Source organism: Heterocephalus glaber, unplaced genomic scaffold, assembly GCF_053883595.1.
Source record: "Heterocephalus glaber isolate CG9 unplaced genomic scaffold, H.glaber_assembly_v1.0 deba00001429, whole genome shotgun sequence".
Lineage (NCBI taxonomy): Eukaryota > Metazoa > Chordata > Mammalia > Rodentia > Bathyergidae > Heterocephalus > Heterocephalus glaber.
The window spans coordinates 27,848,766-27,867,868 of NW_028258294.1; the positions used below are offsets into that span (position 1 = coordinate 27,848,766).

The 19,103-nt window shown below is 36.7% G+C and overlaps 1 protein-coding gene and 1 pseudogene across 2 annotated transcripts in view; both read left to right on the plus strand.

Annotated features, from left to right (window-relative positions):
- Nucleotides 1-19,103, plus strand: part of Dlat (dihydrolipoamide S-acetyltransferase) — a 35,009-nt gene that overhangs the window by 11,039 nt on the left and 4,867 nt on the right. The window contains exons 8-11 of the mRNA XM_004856566.4: nt 2,760-2,827; nt 4,025-4,117; nt 4,484-4,591; nt 9,194-9,309. Of these exons, the coding sequence (XP_004856623.1) occupies nt 2,760-2,827; nt 4,025-4,117; nt 4,484-4,591; nt 9,194-9,309 (385 nt within the window). The remainder of the gene's footprint in view (nt 1-2,759; nt 2,828-4,024; nt 4,118-4,483; nt 4,592-9,193; nt 9,310-19,103) is intronic.
- Nucleotides 9,316-19,039, plus strand: LOC147827922 (centrosomal protein of 135 kDa-like; annotated as a pseudogene). Its single transcript, XR_015451561.1, has one exon. The product of XR_015451561.1 is annotated as a centrosomal protein of 135 kDa-like (transcript).

Below are 19,103 nucleotides of genomic sequence, written 5' to 3' on the forward strand. Positions count from 1 at the left end.
GCTTCCATGCCATCTCTGGGCATACTAACCTCTTCAGTACATTGATGTGTTCACCAACCTGGAAGCTCTCCTAATCTCACTGTTTAAGAATTTTTATTTTCCTAGATACATCATTACAAAAACATAATTGACTAAACCATTTGTCATTAGTCATTGTACTGAATTTCCAGTTCTCTTCCCCTTCCAGTGAGTGGAACAGAGACAAGGAAGGAGATGGGAGAGAGAGGAGGGACAGGGACTGAAAGTTGTCATCCTTTAATCATGTATGTGGTCTTTCTGCTAACCATTCCCTATCTTGATAGCTATCTGTGAGCTCTACTCTGAGTGACCTATTAGCATAAACTCTGCTATGGTGTGAAGGGACTTGTGAACAATACTTATCATTCAGGTAGTCCCAAAGGTTTTTGGAGTTTGTTCCAGGAACCTGAAACAGACCAATTTTTCCCCTTTGTGGTAGCTGGGTTTTGAGTCTAGCAGGTGGTGAGCTACATCTCCAGCTTTTTATTTTTTTAGTTTTTTGAAGTCAAGGTCTCACTAAATTGCTCAGGCTGGCCTTGAACTTGGTGATCCTCCTGCCTCAGACTTCTAAGTAGCTAAGATTACAGGTTTATGCCACCATAATTGGCTAGGACCAAATATATTTTTTGTTATACCACAGGATGGCAATCAGAGGAATTTCAGGTTTCAGAAATGTTTAAGTACAAGTTTGACCTGAGAAGTTGGGCTCCTGTGGGTAGGAGGGAAAAGTTGGAGCTGAGTAGGTGAAAAAATTTAGAAGTCTGGGTATTGAGTAGATTGTGGTTTTCAAAAAGACAAAGGTCAGGATGCATATTCATTGAATGAATGGGAGTCATTATGAGTTGGTGAATGAGAATTAGCCAGATAGCGTGAACTGCAAAGGGAATTGAGGTTTATGAGAGGAGGAGGAAGATTTGGAGGTGGAATAGAGAAAGAAGAGGTGACATTTAGCCCACATTTCAACCCTGGGCAACTCTGGACAACTTGAGATAAGAAAGGGAGAAAAAATAATTCCAGGAAGGGAAAAGTTCAATAGAGGGACAGATTACTTAGCATATTTGACCAGAATATGACTTAGGGATATACTATGTTAAGGCCTAACCCCTTATAGGCTACCCATATATTTCCTATTTGTCTGGTGCAAAGCATTGTTTGTGTCAGTATCCCACTTTGTTTCTATAACATTCTTGTGAGTAGGGGCCGGTATTATAAGCATCCTGCCTATGAGAAGGAAGACCACATCAGACTAAGTGATTGTAGTTAATCTGTCTTGTTTGTGTTATCTGTCTCTTGTTTGTGTGTGGCAAGAGCCCAACATATTGTATTGCTAGTTCAGTGTTCTTCCCTTTATGCCACATTGCTTTATGATTTCCTGTTGTGCCTTCTTAAGGAGATAGATTAAAATTAGGTTTTAGCTGACTCCTTTTGGTCTGAAAATTCTCATAAATGGCTGAATAAGGCGGGTGTTGCTATAGGTTTCCTCCACTTAAAGGGCTGCATGAAGTGGTGTCTGGCTCAGCCTTGGTTATAAGGGGAGTTTATGGTTTTGGTCTTTTATGAAGGAGAGAAATCTAATGGGGGCCCTGCCACCTCTGTTGTAGAGCTCCTGGTGAGGATGAACGGTCCTAGACAACTTAGTGTTCCTAATGAAGGAAAAGGATTGGGGAGAATTGCACACGAGAAATCTTTTAAAAGTCTGCTGTGGGGGCAGATGAACCAGTTTGATCGAATTTTTTCTAGAAGTGGGCCATTGTAAAAGGTATAATAACTAAATTCTGAAACTGCTTAGAATTCAAGGTCAGGATTACTTCCTAGGGTCTGAAATTAATCCTAAGAAGTTATAGATGGGAGGAGAGAGGGAAATTGAAGAAAAATAAAATTAAACCTTTTGAGAAAACTTTGAAGGTCCTTTCTCATATGTGGCATTGTATCTGCTTCCTTCATTGTCTCTAACCGTAGGCCTGCTTAGTCCTGACTATTGTGAGAAAGCTGTGAATGATGGAGACTACATAGCAAATAAACCAGGGATGGTGGCACCTGCCTGTAATCCCAGCACTGTGGGAGACTCAGGCAGGAAGATCCCAAGTTCGAGCCCAGCCTGTCCTATTCAGTGAGACTCTGTCTCAGAAAAGGGCTGGGGATATAGCTCAGTGTGAAGCCCTGAGTGCAATCCCCAGTACAGAAAAACATAAACAAAAACATGGGGAATGAAAGATTCTAAAAATAAGATAATTGTAATTAACTTTATGCTATTTTGGGGTGAAATAATTGTCTTGCCCAGTTTGTACAGAGAAATTATCATATCTGTTAACCATATAGAAAGGAATTTTTTATGGCCAAGAGAGTCTCTATTTCATGGTTCAGAAAAGGTGAATTTTTTTTAAGCTAACCAGAAAGGGACAGCTAGTTTTCCTTTAGATGTATCCTATGTCAGTATTTCCCAATTTAAAAGAAATTTTTTAAAAAACCAAATGTAATCTAATTAAACAAAACTCTGAAAGAGAAATAGATAAAATAGTATTTACAATAGAGCCACTATTGAATAAGCAAGGATAGTCTGAATTAAAATGAATAATTAACAAGAGCTGGCGTTCTGAGAGAACATCTTAGGGGCAATGCTAAAGCTGTGATCCTTCAGAATGCTTTTGGTAACAAACCTTTAGGAACTTTCACTTGAGGATCACAGTGTTGACCTCCAGAGGCCTGCTGTCATATATGTGGTACTTGTATATTTCTTCCAGGGACAGGACCAGATGGCAGAATCATCAAAAAGGACATTGACTCTTTTGTGCCTGCTAAAGCTGCTCCTGTGAGTTCTATTTGGCTCTTATTTTTTTGCAGTTATCTCTGCAAACTACATTGTACTCCATGTAAGACCATTTCATACATTATTTATGAGTGAAGTGTTCAACCAGAAGTTTTTTTCTAATTTCAGTGGCTTGACAATACTTAGATACTTGTGTGCTATCATATACAGTATATACAAAGTCAGAGGTGATATACCATAGTGACATGTATGCCAAATTGTGTTTTGAGTAGTGATAGTTTTTCCTGAAACACCCTCTCCTTATCATTCAGCCCATTTTTAAAAGCATGCTTGCAAGTTGGTTGTCTAGGGTTTATGTAGTTAATTAGTCCACCCAGAGACTAAATTCATATGTTCAAGTTTTATTTGGTTAAGGTGCTAAGATAATCAGTAAAAGTAAAGAAAATGATTCAGTTACCCAGATGTTTGAAATGAAAGATTTTTCCTTGTTAATGTCATCAAGGATAGTGGATTAGTTTGTTTATATTTAATATCAGTTCTTTCAATTTAAGAACGATTTGATTGCTTTTCATAAAGATAATTTTCCAAAAAGAAATTTTTTTTCTTTTTTGGTACCAGGGATTGAATTTAGGACCTCACACTTGCCAGGCAGGCACTGTGCCACTGAGCAGTCCAAGAAATTTTTTTTATATAAACTGGTCATGGCATATATTCTGGCTCAAAGAAAGATGACACTCAAAACATGACTTCAGCCGGGCATGGAGGCATATCCCTTTAATCCCAGCACTCGGGAGGCTGAGGCAGGAGAATTGCCATGAGTTCAAGGGGACCCTGGGCTACATAGTGAGTTCAGGGCTGATCTGAACTACACAGCAAGACTCCGTCTCAGAAAACAAACAAACGAAAAAGACATCAAGGGCTGGGAATTTAGCTCAGTGGTTCCAGTGCCTGCCTTGCAAGTGCAAGGTCCCGAGTTTGATCCCTGGTACCAAAAACAAGACATCAAAACAAAAGCCCAAAAAACATGATTTCAGTATTCCAAGTAAAAAATTTAAAAACAAAACTCTTAAATAAGTTGTCTCATCCAGTCCTTTTTACTCTATGGGGCTAGAACTAGTCATTCTTCTAAAAATGTTCATTTTCCACTTTGCTATCTATAAAGGGTCACTTGTAGTCCTTCATAGCTATATATGTTAAGATTGAACTGTAGTTACTAAGAGCTTTTTCTTTCCCCCATAGGCCCCAGCAGCTGCTGTGCCTCCCCCAAGTCCTGGGGTGGCACCTGTTCCTACAGGTATCTTCACAGATATCCCGATCAGCAACATTCGCCGAGTAAGTGCATTACCATAATCTAGAACCAAAGCTTTTGAGGTATCTTTACTCTGGCTATTTAATTGCATTCATAGTTTAAAACACTAGCAGAAACCTTTTCAGTTGGGAATATTAGATAATATTAGTTTATAATATTAGTTTAAGGGAAGTTTGGTTTGGTAAGGTGAATACTTAGGATGCAAACACTGTTTTGATTAAATCTATTAGAAGATGTAAAGTGATGGTGCAATTCTTCTTCCTCCAATTCTGATAATGCTTGAGATGAGTCTTACTAGGGAGCAGAGTGAAGAGGAAAATGGAGACCTGAATTACTTAAGGTATTCTGTCAATTTAAGATAATTGACTTTTCAATCTCTTTGCTTTTAGGTTATTGCACAGCGGTTAATACAGTCAAAGCAAACTATACCTCATTATTACCTTTCTATTGATGTAAATATGGGAGAAGTTTTGTTGGTACGGAAAGAACTTAATAAGGTAATGCTTATGAAAATTCCAACTCTGTAACTTATGAAAATTCTGTCTTTCCTCACTAGATATTTGCTTTTAGTTTAGTGCTAGTGATTGAATGTAGGGCCTTTACACTGAGCTATACCCAGTCTTTTAAAAATTTTTGAGACAAGGTCCCATTAAGACACTAAACAGCCCAGGCTGGCCTTGGACTTCTGATCTTCCTGCCTTAGCCTCCCAGAGTGCTGGGATTACAGGCATGTGCTACCATGCCAAGTTCAACATTTATATTTTCTTATAGTATGCCAGTTAGTGATAGAAAATGAATGTCATTTTTTTGAGACAGGTTCTTGCTGTGTAATTCAGGCTGGCCTCGAACTTGAAGCACTCCTCCTGCCTCAACCTCCCGAGTCTGGGATTTCAGGCCTGTGCCACCATACCAGGCTGTCATCTTAGTTTTAGCTTGCAGAGAATATCCTAGAGAATTTTCATCTTCCAAATCTGTGATTAAAATCGCTTAAAGGTGACTTTGCCACAGATAGATTTTAGTCTAGCAAAGTCTGTGTGAGGAGATACTTGAGTCTCTTGGTGAGTAAGAAACACTATATTTACTCTTTATTTAGAGTAGAGCACCACATTCCTACTTAGTGTTTGGCATAAGGCACTATCGGGAACACAGAGTGCATAGACACTGTCTTTCTTCACTATGATTTTATAATCTAGTTGGGGAGATAATTCATGTGAAAAAGAGGGAATGTAATTTTTATTAAAGTAAAAATATTCATTTGGATCAGTTAAGTGTTGCAGGAGGTCAGAGAAGGGGGAGACCAGTGAGAGTACTGGGAAATTCATAATGGTACAGTACAAACTTGGTTGGATCATGAAAAATAAAAGTGTTTGGATTGGCAGAGAAGTTGAAGAAATGAAAATAAGCTGGGTGCACATAACTGAATCCCAATTGCTTGGCAGGTGAGAAAGAGGATTGTGAGTTCAAGCCCAGTTTGGGAAATTTAGTGAGACTTTGTCCCAAAATAAAAATAAAAAGAGGCAGGGATGTAGCTTATAGTGCTTGCCTAGCATGTGTAGGCTTCTGGGTTCAGTCCCCAGCATCACTGAAAAAAAAGGAAAATAAATGTAGCTTATTTCAGAGAGAAAGAGCACCTCTTCCTAGAGCAGATACACAGAAAGTCACCTTAAGGAAGATCTTAATTTATAAGGGATTTGGAATTTGGATTTGATGAGTTGAACACTAAGAAACCCTTATGTTTTTGATCAGTAATGTGACATGATAATAGCAGTATTTTAAGAAGGACTAGCTGGGCATGGTGGTGCATGCCTGTAATCACAGAACTCAGGAGGCTGAGGCAGGAGGATTACCGTGAGTTTGAGCCCAGTCTGGGTACATAGTGAGTTCAAGGCTAGCCTGGCCTACACAGCAAGACCCTGACTCAAAAAACAAAAAACAAAAAAAGGAGTAGGTGAGAGGGATATGAAAGATAATTTCAGGGAAGTGAAAAATGAAAGCCGAACTTCGTAGTGTGGCACATGCTGTCTTTTGCAGGGTATTTATAGTCTCTCTGACCTCTTCTGTGTTTTCCCACATGCTCTGTCCACTGCAGACACAGTGGTTGTCCTGCTGTTCCTTGACACTCCTACCTAGGTCCTTTGTACTTGATGTTCTCCCTGCATGGAGCCTCTGGTATCCACATGGCTTTCTTTTTTTACCTCTTTAAGGGTTTGACTATCACCTTCTCTGGTCTCCATTATTCTAAAATTGTACTTTCTTTCTACCCTTAGTTCTCCTTCTCTATTTTTCTCCTTAGCACTTAACATTGCCTATATGTTTTACTTATTCCTTTTCCCTTTGAGAGTATAAGTGCCATGAGAACAGAATTTTCGCCCTTTTTGTTCACTCTTTCATACCTAGCTTTAGCTTTCTGCACCCAGAATACAGCAGGCTCTCAAAATGTGCAATATATGACTGAATGCATGAAGGAAGTAGCAACAGATCTTTGTAAATAAACTATAGAGATTAAAGATAATGGCAGACTTTTATTGTCAAAATATTCAAACTTTTTTCTCATAATTTAGTTGGAACTTTGGCAGATATGTTCAATATATTCAATTATTTTGAATAACTTATTGATATATAATTCAAACCATTGTAATAATACCATAGTATTCACTTATGTAAAGTGTACAATTCAGTTGCTTTTAGTATATTCACAGACTTGTTATAACTCTCATCACAATACATTTTAGAACATTCTCATCACCCTCCAAAAAGAGATCTTATACTCCTTAGCCATAATCCATCCAACTCTCCCATCTTCCCTAGTCTTAAGAAACCACTTACTATTTTTCTCTGTAGATTCACCTATTATAAATATATTCTATTAAAAAAATCATACAAATTGTGTTTTTTTCTGAATGCCTTCTTTCCTTTGGCATGTTTTCAAGGTTCATCTGTGTTGCAGCATGTATTAGTAATTTTTTTTGGTACCAGGGACCGAACTCAGGACCTGGCTCTTGTGAGGCAGGCACGGTGCCACTGAGCTAAATTCCCAGCCCCAAGTACTTAATTTTTTAAAGTTGCTAAGTAGTATTCCATTATATGGATATCACATTTTGTTTAGCTGTTTATTAGTTGATGGACATTTGTGTTGTTTCCATGTCTTACCCATCATGAATAATGCTGCTATAAATTTTTATATACAAACTTTTATTGGGGCATACATTTTTATTTCTCTTGGGTATATACCTAGGAATAGCTGGATCATATGGTAATTCTATATCTGTTTTTTATTGCTTCCTTTTGTGGTACTGGGACAAATCCAGGGTCTTTTGCATGACTTTATCATTGAGCTACACTCCCAGCCCTGTGTTTTAACTTTTTGACTGTTTTCTGATGTGGGCTTACCATTTTACATCCACATCAGCAGTATGTGAGAGTTCTGATTTCATCATATTTTCAACAGTGTTTGCATTATCTGTCTTTTTTTGATTGTAGCCATCCTGGTGAATTTGAAGTATTATCTCGTTATGGTTTTGATTTGCATTGCCCTGATTAGTAATGAGATGGAATATCTTTCATGGGCGTATTGGCATTCTTACCTCTCTGTGGGATGTCTATTCAGATCCTTTTTATTTTTGGTACCAGGAATCAAACTCAGGACTTTGTGGTTGCAAGGGAGGCGCAATTCAGATCCTTTATTTTTAAATTGTGTTATCTTTGTAATTATATATAAGATATCTTTATAGGCTGTACATATGCCTTATTAGAGATTAATGATTTGCAAAATTGTTCTTCATTGTATAGGTTGTCTTTGCTTTGTAGATGGTATCTTTTGAAGCATAAAAATTTTAATATTATGTCCAATTTATCTGTTTTGTCCTTTGTGTTTTTGCATTATATCTAAAATACATTGTCTAATCTAAGGTTATGAAGACATACACTTATATTTCCTTGTAAACGTTTTATAATTTTCAGTTTTAACTTTTTTTTTCTTTTCGTTTTTTAAGACAGGATCTCACTATGTAATTCGGGTTGGTCTTGAACTCACCGTGTAGCCCAGGCTGGTCTCGAACTTGTGGCAATCTTCTTGCCTCAGCCTTGCCAGTGATGGGATTGCAGGTGTATGCCACCATGCCTGGCTATCTCTAATTTGATGTTGAACAGAAGTGAAAAGAGTGAACATCCTCATCTTCTTGATCATAGGGGGAATAAGTTTTTGTTGTTGTTTGAGGCAGAGTCTCACTGTGTAGTCTAGGCTGGTGCGAATTAACAAGAAAGAGTTAACCAATGAAGTCATTTAGGTCTAGTCTTTGTGGTAGTTTAAAATTGATCTTTACTAGTTTTAAGTTTATTCAAAGTTTCTATTTTTTGTTGGTTCAATTTTAGTTTGTATCTTCCTGGGAATTTGTTCATTTAATATTGGTTAGCTAATTTGTTGGCATATGGTTGTTCACAATGTTTTAGACATAAAATTCTTTTATTTGTATAAGGTAGCCAGTGATGTCCCCTACTTCACTCCTGATTTTAGGAATTTGAATCTTCTCTTTTTTTTTTTTTTGGTACCGGCAATTGAACTCAGGACCTTGCACTTGCAAGGCAGGCGGTGACACATTGAGCTAAATCCCCAGTCCTGAATCTTCTCTCTTTTTCTTGGGCAAACATTTGTCCTTGTGGTTGTCATTTGGTTGATCTTTTAAAAGAACCAAGTTTTAGATTGGTGGAGTTGAAAGAAAATGAAGATAAACCATATGTGGGATATTGCTAAAACAGTGCTTAGCAGCTCGTTTGTAGCTTTTAATGCCTATATCAAACAAGGTGCCAGGTTTTGGTTTCATTTCATTTTTCTACCATAGGTCATTTGTACATTTTGATTCAGTCTGTTGTCAAGATTATGTATATAGTTAAAGGTAGGTTGGTTGGTTGGTTTGTTTTCTTCAGTAAACTGAAGATTGAACCTAGGCCTTCCCATTGACCTATCCTCACCCCCTTTTAACTTTTTAAATTTTTATTTTGAGAAAGGGTCTCACCAAGTTTCTAGGTTGCCCAGGTTGGGCTTGATCTTGGGATCCTCCTGCCCCACTCTCCCAGACTACCATGATTTCTTGTCTTTACAGATGTTAGAAGGAAAAAGCAAAATTTCTGTCAATGACTTCATCATAAAAGCTTCAGCTTTGGCATGTTTAAAAGTTCCTGAAGCAAATTCTTCTTGGATGGACACAGTTATAAGACAGTAAGTGTAAATGGGGAAGGTATATATCAATCAGCAGTTATATTGTCTGTTTGTTTTGGTACTGGGGATTGAACTCGGGACCTTGCACTTGTGAGGCAGACAGTGGAACCACTGAGCTAAATCCCCAGCCCTAGCAGTTATATTGTCTAATGTGGTAACTAGTAGTTTAAGAGATAGTGGCTACAGAGTCTTTGAGGTCAGCAAGGAAGATCAATATACAAATATGTCTAATTCAGCTGATAGTGACTCTCACAAAGCAAGGGTTAGATCTGTTTTTGTTCACCAGTGATTTCATCCAATGTGAGTAACGGAAATATTGAAAACAGTACTTGTTAACATTATGGTTGTGTGTATGGTACAACACTCAGTGTGTTTCACATGATTTAATTTAATCCTACAGCCATCTTGAGTTAAGTGTTTCATTGTCACTTTTTAGGTCAAGAAACTGATGTTCAGTGAGTTAAATAATTTGCGCTGAGTTAATAAGTGTCAGAACTATGACTGGAATTAAGATTCTGACTCCTGCTGGGGGGTTAGCTCAGTGGCACTGCACCTGCCTGGCAAGTGCATGGTCCTGAGTTTGATCCCCAGTACAGGGGTGGGGGATGGGATTCTGACTCCTAAGTTTAGACCTTTTCTAGTAAATAGATGTTTTTGTATTACTGTTATTATAAAAAGGAAAAAAAAAGCATTTTTCCACATCTTTTTTTTATTAGTGACTACAGATTAATAGGTTTTCTTTTTTTTTTTTTGGTACCGGGGATTGAATTTGTGTCCTTGTGCTTGCAATGCAGGTGGCAGAACCACTGAGCTGAATCCCCGGCCCTAATAGGTTTTCTTATGGCAGATTTAATAAACAAACAAATAATTAAAAAGCTGGGCATGGTGGCTCACACCTGTAGTCCTAGCACACTCCTAAGCCTGAGGCAGGAGGTTTGCTGCAAGTTGGAGGCCAGCCTGGGCTACATAGTGAGTTCAAGGTCAGCCTGAACAACACAGCAAGACCCTATCTCAAAAACAAAACAAAACAAACATTTTGACAGATTTATACATGTATATAATATACTTTGATCATTTTTACCTTCCCCTTAATTTTACATTTTTTGGGGTGATTTCATTGCATTCAATATATTTTTGATCATATTCATCCTCCCTTTTACCAACTATTAGACCTCTGTCCCCCTTACACCTTTTCTCTTGTCTAATAATAGTTTCCTTCTGCTTTCATGTCATCCTTTCTGTCTTCCACATACTAGTGAGAACATGTAATATTTGTCTTTCTGAATCTGATTCATTTCGTTCAACATGATTTCCAAATCTATTTTTTTATTTGTTCTTTTTTATGACTGAATAGTACTCTCTTGTATTTATGTACCACATTTTCATTTTTTGAGGAACCTCCATAAAGGTTTCCATAATGGATTACTAATTTATACTCTCACCAAGAGCGTAGACCAGCAGTCTGTCTACCTCTTACTAATTTATTTTATTATCATTTACTTACTAATTTATATCCCGTGTATTTATTTATTTATTTATTTATTTTAGCGGTACTGGGGGTTGAACCCAGGCTTTCACATGGAGCTACATCTCCAGCTATTAGTCATTTATTTATTTATATACTTATTTATTTCAGTTTTCAGAAAAGATCTCCATAAATCACTAAGTTGCCCACATTGAGCTTGAATTTACGTTCTCCTGCCTCAGTTTCCCAGAATGCTGGGAGTCAGGTGTGTTTCACCACACACACCTATCACTGTATATTGTTTTTTTCTATTCTGGATCATAGCCATTCAAGCTGGGATGAGAAGGAATCTCACTGTAGTTTTGATTTGCATTTCCCTAATAGCTAAAGATACTCAGTATTTTTTTATATGCTTATTGACCATTTGTCTTTTTTAATTTGTTTTGAGACAGGGTCTTGCTATGTAGCTGGGCCTTGAACTCACTATATACCCCAGACTGAGTTTGAACTCTCAGTAATCTTCCTGCCTCAGCCTCCTGAGTGCTAGGAATATAGGCTTACACCCCCATGCTTGGCTATTGGTATTTCTTTTGAGAAGTGTCTGTTCAATTCATTTGTCCTTTTATTGAGTGGGCTATTTGATTTTTTTTGGCATTAAGATTTTTGAGTTCTTTATGTATTTTAAACATTTTTAGACATTACTCCTCTGTCAGATTGTCTCACATTCTGTAGGCTGGCTCTTCACTCCAGTGGCTGTTTGCCTTGCTGTACAGAAACTTTTTTTTTTGGCACTGGGGATTGAACTCAGGTCCTTGTGCTTGCGCAGCAGATGGCGAAACCACTGAGCTAAATCCCCGGCCCTGTAAAGAAATTTTTTAATTTGATGTAGTCTCAGTTGTTGATTTTTTTGTTACTATTTTCTGGGCTTTTGGAGTCCTAGTCAGGAAGTCTTTGCCTGTGCCTATGATTTCAAGTGTACACCCTTTATTTTCTTTTAGTGGTTTCAATTTCAAGTATTATACCTAGCTCTTTTTTTTCTCATTAAGTTTATTGGTACATTTTAGGTGTAAAATACAGTTACATTCATCATTGGGATCTTGTATCATTACATGAGTATCTTGGTTCTTATTTTTTTCCCCATTCCCCTGCCCTCCCTTCACCCCCTCCACCCTTCCCTATTTGCAAAGACTTTGTTTCCATTTTTTTCCTTTTCTCATATTTTTTCTTTTCCCTTTTTTCCTTTCCCCTACCCCTCCCACTTCCCCTGCTCCTTTAGACCTTTTTTCCTATTACACAATATCAATTATACATTTTTAAAATTACAATATCAAGATCTAGGAGACATTACCACAGATTTTACAGAATTTAAAAGGATATAGAAAGCATATTACAAAAATCTTTTTTGAAATAAATTTGACAACTTCTAAGAAGTACCTTGAAAGACAAATTAATGAAACTAACTCTGGAGGAAATGTAAAATTTGAATAGCACCTATTAAAGAAAGTATATTCCTAGCTTGAAAACCTATCTATCTATATGACAACAGCAGGCTCATATATACATTTTAACTGATAAATTATATCAAACAACTAAAGCAGAAAAAAGGAACACTTCTCCCCTCATTTTAGGAAATCAACATTGTGCTAATCCTAAAACTGGATAAAGATAATAGAAGAAAAAAGTATGAACATAGATAGAATTTATTTAACAAAACAAACTATTAGAAGTCAGATCTGGCAGTATGTAGAAAGTGGTTTTGTTATAAGGATGGCAGTTTTGGTTCAGCATTGGAAGATCCCTGCCCAAAAGTCATCATTTTAACAGAGGAAAGGTAAAAGCCATATATATGATCCTGTCACTAGTTGGAGAAAAAGTATTGGACTAAATTCTACAGCTGTTCATGTACACCTAGCTCTTTGATCCATTTTAAATTGATTTTTGTACAGAATAAGAGATAGGGATCTAGATAAGGATCTAGTTTCAGTCTTCTCTAAGTGAATACCCAGTTTTCCCAGCACCATTTGTTAAAGAGGCCATCTTTTCTCCAACATTTGTCTCTATTTGTCTAAACTCAGATGGCTCATTGCTTATTACTGATCTGTTTAGTTTTTTTTTATATCTTCTTCGTTCAGTTTTGGTAGATCATGTGTGGTTAGAAATTAATCCATTTCTTCTAGATTCTCCAATAGAATATTAGTTCTCAAAGTAGTCCTTAATAATCCTCTGGATTTCAATTAGTGAAATAAGATCCCCTTTTTCATCTCTAATGGTATCAGTCTAGGTCTTCTCTATCACTTTTGGCATTTTTTTCTTTCTTTTGGTGAGTTCTGGCTAAGGGTTTATCAATCTTATCTTTTCAAAGAACCAATTCTTTGTTCATTGATCCTGTATATTCCTTTAGTGTCTATCTCATAATTTTAACTACCTGTTTATTGCTTTCCTTATCTTGGGCTTGGTTTTGGTTCTTGTTTCTTTAAAACCTTGAGATGCATGATTAGGTTATTTGAGATCTGACTTTTTGAAGTAACCACTTACAACTTTAAACTTACTTTTTAGAACTGCCTTTGGTGTATCCCAGGAATTTTGGTATGTTATGTTTCTATTTCCATTTGATTCTAGGAATTAAAAATTTTCCTCCCTTATACTTTCAATGACCTACTGATTATTCAAAAGTGAATTATTGGGCTGGGGATTTAGCTCAGTGGTGTGACCACCTGCCCCGCAACCATAAGGTCCTGAGTTTGATCCCGGTACCAAATAAAACAAAAACAAACAAAAGCGAATTGTTCAATCTGAATGTGTTTGTATAGTTTCTGTGGTTTCTCTTGCAGTTGATTTCTAACTTCATCCCATTATGATATGGTAAAATGTAAGAAATCATTTCAAATATTTTTGTATTTGTTAAGCCTTGCTTTATGGCCTACAGTAAAATCTATGTTGGCTGGGGCCGGAGATTTAGCTCAGTGGTTCTGGCGCCTGCCTAGCAAGCGCAAGGTCCCGAGTTTGATCCCCAGTACCAAAAAAAAAAAAAGAAAAATCTATGTTGGAGAATGTTTCACAAGCTGCTGAGAAGAATGTGCCTTCTGTAGTTGTTGGATGGAATGTTCTGTAGACATCTATTAAGTTCATTTGGTGTATGGTGTAATTGAACTGATTTTTTGTTGAGTTTTTGTCATATAACCTATCTATCGGTTAGAGTACAGTATTGAAGTCAACCACTATTACTGTTTTGGGACCTGTATGTCCTCTCATATTGAGTAGTCTTTGTTTTATGAAATTGGATGCACTGATGTTTAGTACATATGTGTTTACAATTGTTGTATCTTGTTGGATCTTCCCTTTAGCAGTATGTAGTGACCTTCTTTGTCTTGACATCTGCTTTGTCAGATAGGAGTATAGCTACTCATACTTGCTTGTGAGTTCCATTTACATGGAATATTGTTTTCTGTCCTTTCATTTTCAATCTTTGCACATCTTCGATAGTGAAGTGTACAAGCAGCAGAGTTGATTCTTGTTTTTTAATCCAGTCTGACAGTTTCTGTCTTTTAATGGAGAATTAAGACCATTTACATTCAGATTTAGTAGAAAGGTATGTGCTAATTCCTGACATTTTATTATTTTTGTAGTGTTTCATTCTTTCCTGGTTCTCAGTAGCTTATCTACTCTTCCTCTTCTGGGTATAGGATTCCTTTTAAATGTCTTCTGCAGTGCTGGCTTAGTGGTCATGAATTTTAGTTTATGCTTAACTTGGAACGTCTTTATTTCTCCTTCAATTTTCAATTTTGCTGTGCAGAAGCTTTTTTTTTTTTTGTACCAGGGATTGAACTCAGGACCTTGTTCTTGTGAGACAGGCGGCAGCACCACTGAGCTAAATTCCCCGCCCCCTCCTTCAATTTTGAAGGATACCTTTGCTGGATATAGTAATCTAGGCTTGAAATATATTGTTGCATGGCCTCCTGGCCTTCAGAGTTTCTGCAGGGAAGTTTTAAATTGGTATGATGGATTTGCCTGTGTAAGTCACTTGACATTTCTCTCTTATAGCTTTCACTATTCTTTTCTTACTCTGTACTCTTGCCATTTTAACTATAATGTCATGCATGGAATTTCTTTTCTGTTTGTGCCTGCTTATAGTTCTAAATACCTGATGCACCAAGATTTGGGAAGTTTTCCATTATTTCATTAAATAGATTTTTCTATGCCATTAGTCTGAATCTTGGTGCCCTCTTTTACAACAGAAATTTGTAACTTTGGTTTTTTAATTTTACCCCAGAGTTTTTGGATGTTTTGTTTATAATTTCTGTCTTTTTAAAAAAAAAAAAAATTTCTGTCTTTTGTTGTTGTGTCTGAGTCCTCAGTCTTCCCTTCAAACTTTAAAATTCTGTCTTCTGCTTGGTCCTGTTTATTGGTGAGGCTTTCCACTGAGTTTTTTAATTTGTCTTACTGTGTTTTACATTTCCAGAATTTCTGTTTGGTTCTTCTTTGAAATCTCTACCTCTTTGTTGAATACCTCTTTTATATCCTGGATTTGTATCCTCTGTGAAGTTTAATTAATTATTTAAAAAATCAGCCTTTTGGATTCTTTGGCATTTCATCCACTTCAGTATCTTTGTAGTTAGATACTAATAAATTATGGACATTTTGAGGAGTCGTATTGTCTCTTTTTTTTCATGCTTCTTGTGTTTCTATATTGAGATTTGGGCCAGGCATAATGGCACACACCTGTAATCCCAGCACTTGGGAGGCTGAGGCAGGAGCATTGCCGTGAGTTTGAGGCCAGTCTGAACTACAGTATGAGACCCTGTCTCAAAAAACCCCAACACACACACGCACACACATACAGGGGAGGCTGAGGTAGGAGGATTGCTGCAAGTATGAGGCCAGCCTGCTCTTCATAGTGAGTTCAAGGTCAGCCTGAACTACATAGCAAGACTCTGTTTCAAAAAACCAAAAAAAAAAAAAAAAAAAAAGCAGGTTTTGTTAGTGTCTAACCTTCTTGATCCCCAGTACCACTCAGAGAAGAGAAAACAAACCACTGTAATGTTGGTGACTCAGACAAACCAGATATTGACATATTGTTAAAAGCAATGACTATACCACCACTAACAATAGAAAAGATATCAGCAATAATAAAGGCTAAAAATTAATAAAGTTAATTGTAATAATAAAATGAAAGGGATGGGGAAAGGGAAAAATGAAGTAAAATTTGAAAAAGAAAAAATAGGAAGATGAGAGAAAAGGAGATAAAAATCTGATTAAAGAATAAAAATAGAGGGGCCAGGGATTTAGCTCAGTGCCACCACACCTGCCTCACAAGTACAAGGTACCAAAAAAAGGAGAGGAAAATGTAAGTGGAATTAGGTTAAAAGTAACAGCAAAAACAGAATACAAAAAAGAAAGGATAATAAAAAGAAACAAAACCCTAGGACAAAACAATTTTTTTAAAAAGCACAAAAAGAAACAATCAGGGAGGATGGAGACCTGGCAGGACCTGGATGGACTGAGGTGGCTCGGCCCAGCAGTTGCAGGGATGAGCACTGGGGAGGATGTTGGTCCCAAAAGCCCAGGGAGGGCCCCAGAGCTCCAGTTTACCACCAAAGAACATCATTCTAGTCTAGGGGCTCCAGTTTCTGAAGCTGAAAAAAACCAGAATACTCTCCAGCTAGAACAAGAAGTGAAAAACCAAGATAAATTCATTTCTACACTGAAATTATAGATTGAAGATCTCAGACAAATCATGGCTTGGAAGAATATGTTAGGAAACTCTTGGATAGTAAGGAAGTGGTAAGCAGTCAAGTAGATGATTTAACCAACCACAGTGAGCATCTTTGTAAAGAATTAATTAAAATTGACCAACTAGCAGAGCAACTAGAAGAAGAAAAATTTTGTGGTGGATACCACTGACAAGGAACTTGGAGAAGCAAAGATTGAACTTATATACCAACAAAATAATAAAACAGTATTGGAAAATAAAAAGGCTTAGATCTATAATTTTAAAGACTAAAAAAGCACAAAATCAGTTTCCTTCTAGAGTTCATTCTTTTGTCAAGACTTTAGAAGCAGACCGATTACTACAAAAGTGAAGCTCAACATTTGAAAAAAATGGTCAGAAATAGATCTAAAAGCCCAAGACGCCCATCTCCATCTTCCAGGGGTGGAAACTGTGATGTAGAGCTTTTGAAGTCAACAACAAGAGATTGTGAAGAACTCAAATGCATGCTGGAAAAATATGAGCATCATTTGGCAGAAATTCAGGGTAATGTCAAGGTTCTTACATCTGAGAGAGACAAGACCTTCCTTCTTTACGAACATGCACAGGAGGAAATTGCCTGACTTCAATGAGAAATAATGAAAAACTATAAGTCTCCTAAATCAACAACAGCGCATGCTATTCTCTGGTGAGTGGAGACAGAGAGAGATGTAGCCTTCACTGATTTATGAAGAATGATCAGAGAGACAGTCTGAGGGAAAGGGTAAAGATTGCTCAAGAGACAACATTTAATGAGAAGGCCCATTTGGAACAAAGAATAGAAGAGCTGGAGTGTACAGTTCATAATCTTGATGACAAATGGATGGAGCAAATGTCAAATATGACTTTGATGAAGGAAACCATAACCACTGTGGAAAAAGAAATGAAATCACTAGCATGAAAGGCAGTGGATACTGAGAGTGAACTTGGCAGACAAAAAGCAGAGAATAATTCTTTGAGGTAAACAAAATAACTTATACTGTTACTGATAGCTCTGCCCTTTTAAATATATTTTATAATGAAAATTAGGTTATTTATTGAATTTAATTTCTGAAAGGATTATTTTAAATCAGTTTTAGAAACTCCAGAACACATTTGAACAGTTTTCCCAAGATCAATCACAGACTAGTAATGGTGCACTTAACTAGAAAGCATACTTCTAGTAATCTTTTTTTTTGGTACTAGGGATTGAACTCGGGTCCTTGCGCTTTGGCAGCAGGCGCCGAAACCACTGAGCTAAATCGCTGGCCCCACTTCTAGTAATCTTAATCGTACATTTGTAGACTTCTTCAGGTTTACCTGAAACAGCTTTTACAGGGCCCTTATGAGTACTGAGCATATTTGACGTTGTTTAATTTACTTTTATAACCTTAAATTCTGTTCTGGGATGTTAACAATATAAGGAAGCACAGGTCTGACAATAGCTTAGAAAAAGGTAGTTTAGAGCATAATTAAAAGTCAGTAGAGAAACAGGAGCATGTAATGGAATTTCCATTAATTGAATGCTAAGTATGTTGTTTAACTCTTCCTATATACTAGTATGGAAGCAGAAGAAATATCAATTAAAACAGCCTATAGGCACTATATATGTGAGAATACATTCTCAAACAATTTCTGTGTTTGTCATTTAACTTTTAGAATCTGTTGATATGAGCCGTAGAGGTTCTATAAATTCAGTAAGGTTGAATTTAAATGGATAAGTGAACATTTGAAAAATAGCATTCATATTGTTTTTGTTTTGTTTTTGTGGTATTGGAGATTGAACCCTGGTTCTCATGCTGATTCACATTCCCAGCCCTTTTAAATTTTTTATTTTGAGTCAGGGTCTCACTAACTTGTCCAGGCTGGGTTCAAACTTGCAGTCCTCCTTCCTCAGCCTCCCAGAGTACTGGGATTACAGGCATGCACCACCATGTGTGTCTGAAAAATAGTAGTTCATCTGAGTGAAATCTGTTACTTTGTCTACAGATAATGTTTGATGCCTGTACAAATTCTGTCTCTCCTTGATCATTACAGGACCTGTGCTGCACAGGTTGTAATCACTTGTCAGGATGGATAATTATTTACATTCTTTCCCTTCACTTTAAAAAATTTTTACTGCTTATAAGAATATTGGAAGATCAGGTAAAATGAAGGTAATAATAAAGCAAGACAATAGTAACCAAAAAAACCTTTGAAAATTGAGAAAATCATGAAGGAAATTTAAATCATTCTTAATTCCAATTCCCAGAGGAAAACAATAATATAGAACTGTTTCCGACCAGAAATTTGTCTATATGTATATATTACATAAGTTTTTATGTGGTTGAGATTGGCCTGTATAATTTTATACTTGGCCAGTTTCATAATTATATTCCATAAACATTTTCTCATGTTACCAAAAGTTCTTTGAAAACATTTTTATAGAATAATATTCTAGGAGCAATATATAATAATTTTAGAGATTTTTTTTTTTTTTTTTTCTTGGTACCAGGATCGAACTTGGGTCCTTGCGCTTGTGCAGCAGGCGGCGAAACGACTGAGTTAAATCCCCGGCCCAATTTTAGAGATTTTTGATGTATATGTAACAGTTTATTGACATGT